This window comes from Andrographis paniculata, unplaced genomic scaffold (genome assembly GCF_009805555.1).
Source record: "Andrographis paniculata isolate CXL003 unplaced genomic scaffold, ASM980555v1 Contig12END, whole genome shotgun sequence".
In the NCBI taxonomy this organism is placed as follows: domain Eukaryota; kingdom Viridiplantae; phylum Streptophyta; class Magnoliopsida; order Lamiales; family Acanthaceae; genus Andrographis; species Andrographis paniculata.
Genome location: NW_026137402.1, coordinates 357,442 through 364,980, shown reverse-complemented (window position 1 = coordinate 364,980; position 7,539 = coordinate 357,442). Strand labels below are relative to the sequence as shown.

Genomic DNA, 7,539 nt, shown 5'->3' with positions numbered 1-7,539 from the left:
CCAAAAAGTGGACATGGTATGTGGGTTGGAAGGAGTACTAATAAATATATACATATAGATATATATTTATTTTTGGATGAATGAAATCTCTAAATCAGCCAAAAGTACATATTTAGACAAGTAAAAGCATGATACACTCACGCACGGAGTAAAAAAAAATGAATTAAGGTAATCATCGTGACAACTTGTCATATATGCAAATAATTATTGTTGGGAATTTTGGCCGTTCGAGGCCTAACCCGACAAGTCCCTCGATAAATAAATAAGTTGGCCAACTCCGTAGCCCGACCCGTCGGATTCGACCCAAACCCTTTAATCCAAACCCATATATCAAACCCTAAGTCAATTTGTTAGGTTGTTATGTTGGTTATAACCGTGTGTGATTTTTTAGTTTGGGGAAGTTATTAAAGGTTAGTTTAAAAAGGGGTTTTGGGTGAGTCAGTTTTGAGAAAGTGAGATACACCATAACCGAGTTAAAGAGATTGAGAGTGAGGGAGAGAACCACGAATGGAATTCCGGTGAGCCAAGCGATTCCGGTGAGGTTCGGGACCCTTTTCTTGTGCCGATTCTGGTGGGCGTCGAGGCTTGGAGTGACGAGCCGACCTCCAACCTTGAGGCGTGATGACCTCGGGCCACTTTGCACCATGGACTGAGCCAATATCCGCCGTCCCTTCGCCGAAAAGAGAAGAACAAAGAAGATCGGGAAGAACTGTCCGCCGGAGTCCGTCACCGGACGGAGGAAGAAAACCGTTGAGGTGGAGCAGGCTACTGGAGCTGTTGTCGAGATCTCTCCTGGAGGATGACCGCCGCTGTTCGTCGGGAGAAGACGCTGTCAATCTTGAAGTCGACGGTAGTCGTAGAAAAGTTGTAGAAATCCATAGTCGTCGGCGGCAGTGGCTTCGATTTCATTTAAAGAGCAGAGCGACGAACAGGGAGTGCTTTCATTCTAAATTTCTTTAAATTGATTTACTTCCTGTTTGTTTGTGTTTGTTTTTCCTAATTCCAGATTATGCCTTTTATTAATGTTTGTTTATATTTCAGTTTGATTTCGGTAGTATAAAGATTTGGGTTTATTCGAGTTAATTTGCTTCCGCTATTACTAATTGATTTCGTATATTGTATACAAAGTTTGTTCGATAAATCTAAAGGATCCGGGAATAAATTCACAACAGTGGTATCAGAGCCCGAAAACCGATTCCGAAATTGAAAGAATTATTTGGTTCGAGTTTGGTAAGACTCGTATCGTGGTAAAAGGCTAAACCCTCAACTCTCTAATTTCGGTATATATTAATCTTAGTGAATTTTGGTGAATCTTTGTGAAATTGTTGTTAGATAATATGTTGAATTTCTTTGTGTTGGTTGACTATGTATTTCTTGGTGTTTGATTGGCTATATGTTTCTTGGTGATTACATTGGTGTATAATCTTGGAATTGATTGTTTTTCCTTGGTGATATTTCTTGGGAATTTTTTTTTTTTGCTCCTTGATTATATCCTTGTTGTGTTTTTTGGGTTATGTTTATAGCCTAGTGAAATTTTTGTGTTAGCCAAATTATTGTAGTGATGCATGTTTCATCTTCTTTGTGTGTTAGATATGCATGTTTTATTTTTTCTTTGTGATATAGAATATTGCATGTTAGGTGTTAATCGGAAAATGCCTAAAAAGAATGAATAATTGAAGGATAATCAAGAATACTTTGTTTTGTTGCATTATGTGATTGCTTGATGAAAATGCATGATTCTTGATTTGTATGCTATGTGATTAGTTGTTTGTTATATCAAGTTTTGATTGATTGCTTTGTGATTGTGCTGCCGGGGTTTTCTAAATGGTAGTGTTCGATCGATCTAGGTGCTTAGTGTTTTGGTTTCTGTCTAGTCGCTTAGTGTTCTTCTAGGGTTAGCTTTGTTCCTAGTTGCTCCGTGTTCCTCTAGGTTTCGTCCTAGTTGCTTAGTATTCTTCTAGGTTTTCTCCTAGGTTGTTGAGTGCTCTTCTAGGTAGGATGTCTGAGTGGTTGTGTCTCCGGAGAGCTGAGTGATAGTGGTCGATCGATCCAGGTTCTTAGGTTGTGCTTAGCCCATAGAGGTGTGTGCTAGAGCCGTAGTGCCTAAGATTTTCTTTGTGTCTAGAGCTTAGTGTGTTCTCTAGTAGATTACTAGATGTCAAATAAGGTGGAGCTGCTATTATGTGTTTCTATGTTTTGTGTATTTGGCATGTGATTGTTTTCCTTTGTGTATATGCATGTATGTTGTTTGATTGTGTAATATTTTTTTTCTATGTGCTAGGTTGCTAGTGATTAATCTAGATGCATTTTAGGATCTGTGTACTGTGTGTGATATATTTTGTCTACATTAACGTTTGTTTGTAGATGCAGCGAGGGACAAAAGGCGATGATGAAATCCATTGGTGCTAGGTAAGTCTATATCTAGTAAATTCGTATTTGGGATTTGGTTAAATCACGACCAATAGGTGGAGATTGTTGGGAATTTTGGCCGTTCGAGGCCTAACCCGACAAGTCCCTCGATAAATAAATAAGTTGGTCTACTCCAAAGCCCGACCCACCAGATTCGACCCAAACCCTTTAATCCAAACCCATATATCAAACCTTAAGTCAATTTGTTATGTTGTTATATCGGTTATAACCCTTTAATCCTGGAGCTGCTGTCGAGATCTCTCCTGGAGGATGACCGCCGTTGTTCGTCGGGAGAAGACGCTGTCAATCTTGAAGTCGACGGTAGTCGTAGAAAAGTTGTAGAAATCCATAATCATCGTCGGCGGTGGCTTCGATTTAATTTAAAGAGCAGAGCAACGAACAGGGAGCGCTTTCATTCTAAATTTCTTTAAATTGATTTACTTCCTATTTGTTTGTGTTTGTTTTTCCTAATTCCAAATTATGCTTTTTATTAATATTTGTTTATATTTCAATTTGATTTTAGTAGTACAAAGATTTGGGTTTATTTGAGTTAATTCTCTTCTACTATTACTAATTGATTTTGTATTTTGTATATAAAATTTGTTGGATAAATCCAAAAGTCCGCGAAGAAATTCACAAACAATTATAAATGTGAGAGAGAGAAAGAGAGAGCGGCCTTAATATAAAAGCAACGTTGAAGGGAATCCAATCCAATCCACAGAGTCATTATTCATTCATTATTTTATTCCTTCCTTCCTTCCCAACAGGATTGGAGAAGTTTGAAAGAATCAAGAGACAGACAGAGAGACTGACCTTTCCTTGGTTGTTCCTATTCATTTTCAGTTATTATTATTATTGATGAGTGGCAGTAGTAGAATGGTGGATGGAATGCCAGATCCTGTTGAAGAACCAGATGGAGTCAGCTTCGACCGCGAAGCCGTCCTGGTTCCGGTGCCAGCTGTAGTAGGCGTGAGTCCTGTTCTTTATAGCCAATGTCGCATGCCCAAAGCTCGCCTCCCGGAACGCCGAGTATGTCGGCTGTGGCTCTGTCATGCTGACATTACAACAATCATTCATTCATTCATTCTTAATAATATCTTCACTAATATCAAATACATCCATCCATCCGTCCCTCATATTTATATATTACTAATAATATCTTACTTGTTAGCAAGGCCTTCGAGATTCCCTCCATCCCCGATGGTTATGTAAACAGGGGCCGACTCGTCTCTAACTGGACTACATATCCCATTCACAACGTTGTACGCAATGTTAGACACGCGTTCCTGAACATAGATAAATACCCTATCATTTCATACACCCATAAGAACAAGGATAGACTGATGCAATGTAAACGTACCGATCGTTCATAGGCGTGTACGTGGCCCGCAAACACAAGGTCAACTTTGTATTTGACGAACCACGGCTCGTACATCACTCTCATGCTTTCTCCTTCCATGTAGTGGTAGTTGTAGCTGTTGTACCATGGAGAATGCATCAGAACAATCAGCCATGGCGTCTCCGACCTATTCACTTTCGGCAACTCCTCTTCGAGCCACTTGTATTGAGGAGTGTATTTACCTTTCCAAAACAAGGATAGGATAAAAACACGAATAACAGCATGCCATTTCAACCAATTTTTTTGTTTATATAATACTAACCGTATGCTGAATAAGAAGCCAGAACAATGATATGTGCAGAAGCTCTCTTGATTGAGTACCAAAATGGTTCGGTGCTGTTCGATGCTTTGTAAGGGACGTGATACCGGTGCATATAAGGCTTGAATGGTTTCATTTCGCCCTGCAAACATTTAACAGCCATAATAAGCATAGAATGTGTTAAAAATGCACGATTCTCCCAAAATATTCCAAATGAAAAGGTTAGGGTGCTCTGATTATTATAAGTAAAACAACACCATACTGATTATGATTATGACCGACACATGTATGTGCTGAGTTACTTGAAACCATGTGCTAATCTTTCATATTATATCAACACAAACCTACCTTATCTTCTACTTATCTATAGTTGATGTGCTGTCCACGGCAGCCTACCAAAAATATATAATACATAGATATAATAACAAAAACATCCGAGGGTCAATCAAAACACACAAAACATTATTCTCTATAACAATTTCATAATTTCCCATATTTCATCAAAAAATGCCTAAAACTATAATAACTAAACAAAGACACTCCTAGTTGAATGCAAGTGGCCAATGGCAAAACTTCCCGGAAATGAGAATTATGAAATAAAATTATCAAAGATCTGCTCATTCTCCAATCCAACAGCTAGCTAAAACATAAATCTTTTTCAGAAAATGGAATTTTGAGAAGCTCAAGCAGTGTGATTAAATGAAAAACCCAGCCTGATTTTACGATCCCTCTAATCAAAGAAACTACATAGTTGCAGAGGACGAAGAAAACTTACAATTTCAGGAATGAAATCAATCTCATGATTTCCAGCAGTCCAAATCCAGGGTTGGAAAGCTACACTCCTCTCCACAAACCTCCCCCATGAATCCCACCTCCTATTGTCATGGAAAGGATAATTATCGGCATAAGAAAGATCACCAACAAACAACACAGTCTGCCCTTTCTTCGGATTTTTCTCATAATGTGTAAGTGTCTTGTTTGAATCATAACTCTGCCCCAAATCCCCTGTCAAAAAGCTAAAAAAAGATTCAATACAATCATTTGGGAATCACCAAGTTTAGGCTATGATAATTAAAGCTCTACAAGAACATATTATAGCAATTTTTGTATCCTGCCTATCCGACAAGCAGTAATAGATAAATAAATGAGAGATGAAGACAAGTAGATATATATATATGTGTGTGTGTGTGTGTGTGTGTTGTGTGTGAGCGTGTATGTATGTACCTATAAGACCAAAAGTATATGGAGCATCAGGTCCAACTGGTGGAGGTGTAGTGAACCAGAAAGTTCTTGTTGTGTGTCCAATACCGATCTTGTAATAGTATTTGGTATTATACTGCCCAAAAAATTAGAGTAAAATTCAATTTTAGGTTCATCACTTTTTGATGCACAAAATCACTTCTTCTCTTATTCTCTATATCCCGACAAATCAATAACAAATTATACTGGTGTGAATTATATGTTGGATTCATAACTTTTTTTATGCACATAATCACTTTTTCTGTAATTCCCTTTATCAAGACAAATTAATTTAAAAATATATATATATATATATATATATACTGAAGAATAAGTGTAAATTCAATGTTGGATTCATCACTTTTTTATGCACATAATCACTTCTTTCTCTACTTCTCTTTATCAGGACAACTCTACACTGAAGAATTCGTAATTCAATGTTGGATTCACCACTTTTGAATGCACATAATCAATTTTTTCTCTCATTCTCTCTATCAGAACAAATCAATAACAAATTATACAGAAGAATCAGCATAAATTAATTGATGGATTCACAACTTTTCGATCACTTGTTCTCTTATTTAGGTAAAATAAATAACAAATTATCCCGAAGAAAGAAACACATAAAGAAGATACAGAAGTGCAGAGAATGTACCTCCAAATTCCGAACAGTGCAATGATGGATGTATCCAGAAGTGTAGTTGTAAAATGTGTACTTAATGACCTTCCCCTTCGCCTTCTTCTTCTTCTCATCGCTGTTCTCAGCCCAATACAACACTATGCTCGAACCTTGTTCTTCTACAGTTACCCACGATACAATCACTGCTTTTCCTTCGTGATCTCCTTGCGTAATATGCACCTGAACAAAAATTAATAATAATAATAATAATAATAATAATAATAATAATAAAAGGTTCACTCCCATCCGAGAAAAATAAAAATAAAATATCCATCCAAAAAGTAGCTGCAACTCTCAAAGTAAGAACATCATCTCAATCTCGTAAATTTTATCTCCACAAAATCAACGAAAAACTTCCAAACAGCACAATGAGTCAGAAATCGAAGCAGACAGAATAAAAACCAAATTGAACAACCAAGGACTTCAAAAAATAAATACCTGCTGCGGAGCATTGTAGCCTGGAGGAACCTTGAAGACGTCACTGTCGAGAGGCATATCCACCGTCTTCTCATCTCTCCTCACGAAACTGCTCGTGATTCCTCCGCTGGACAAAACTGCCGCATTCAAAACCAAAACCGCCGCCAAGATCGTCGCCATTTCCGTACACCAATCCGATCGCCTCCGCGAACAGACGCACTTGACTGACGCGCCTCCAATCGTGAATCAATTTATTTATATACACGAGAACACGGCACGGCGCGGAATCGATGGGGAATATCCGAAAATTTAAACCAAGTGAAGAAATGGATAGCGACGGAAAAGTCTTTCTTTGGAGAAAATCGTTTCGGTTATGGGAATGTGAACTCTCTCTAAAGTTGACTTTTAGGGTGTGGTTGTTCGAGGGATTGAAATTTTTTTTACTGTTAATTCAATTTTTTTTTCAAAAATATCAAATTAAATATTTATTTTTTATTTTTTATATTATATTAAAAATTAATTTTATATTTAAAACATCACATCAACACCTATTTATATCACATCATACAACTATTCAAATTCAAAATTTTTACTATTGAAATACCAATTCAAAATTCAAACCTCGAAACAAACAAACATGTATTTCCTTCTCTTTCGTATCAAGGTTCCTAGTATTAATTAATTATAAATAAATGGTATTCCATATTTTTATAACTAGTCTATTAGTCATGCATAATTCAATTTTATATTTTAAATAATACTTCCTCTGTTCATGTAATAGGAGTGTATTAGATCATCAGCAATGGAAATATCCAAATCTTCACTATCTTTTCTTCTCCACGTTACATTTTTGGCGGAAATACTCTTTTATTTTATATTCACAACAAAAATATTCATCCTAATTTTTTAATAAATTTTTATTTTCATATTATATATATATTATTTTTTAATTATAATTTTAATTTATAGTATTAATTATTTATTTAATTATATACTATAATTATATTATATTATTATTTATCAATATTTTGATTTATTAAAAAATTATGGAAAAAAAATTATATTATTAAATAAATTAAATAATTGAAAATAAATTTGATGATATATAATAATAGTGATGTGATCTAACAATACAGT

General features: G+C 35.9%; 1 protein-coding gene across 1 annotated transcript; it reads right to left on the bottom strand.

Moving 5' to 3' along the window:
• Positions 1–3,068: 3,068 nt before the first annotated feature.
• LOC127256180 (purple acid phosphatase 2-like) lies at positions 3,069–6,748 on the bottom strand. The gene is made up of 8 exons (XM_051282038.1): positions 6,424–6,748; positions 5,962–6,165; positions 5,292–5,403; positions 4,843–5,072; positions 4,071–4,209; positions 3,770–3,990; positions 3,574–3,695; positions 3,069–3,463 (listed from the first exon to the last, which is right to left on the bottom strand). Exons 1-8 carry the CDS (start codon positions 6,580–6,582, stop codon positions 3,262–3,264), a joined length of 1,389 nt encoding a protein of 462 aa, XP_051137995.1. The 5' UTR covers positions 6,583–6,748; the 3' UTR covers positions 3,069–3,261.
• Between the last annotated feature and the right edge of the window lie 791 nt (positions 6,749–7,539).

What these genes read in the sequence shown, in the direction of transcription:
- LOC127256180 (XM_051282038.1), bottom strand. Translation starts at nt 6,582, where the DNA reads ATGGCGACGATCTTGGCGGCGGTTTTGGTTTTGAATGCGGCAGTTTTG. An exon ending in GCACTGTTCGGAATTTGGAG is followed by an intron (nt 5,404 to 5,961) that starts GTACATTCTCTG and finishes TTTTTTGGGCAG; the next exon opens with TATAATACCAAATACTATTA. An exon ending in TACACGCCTATGAACGATCG is followed by an intron (nt 3,696 to 3,769) that starts GTACGTTTACAT and finishes ATCTATGTTCAG; the next exon opens with GAACGCGTGTCTAACATTGC.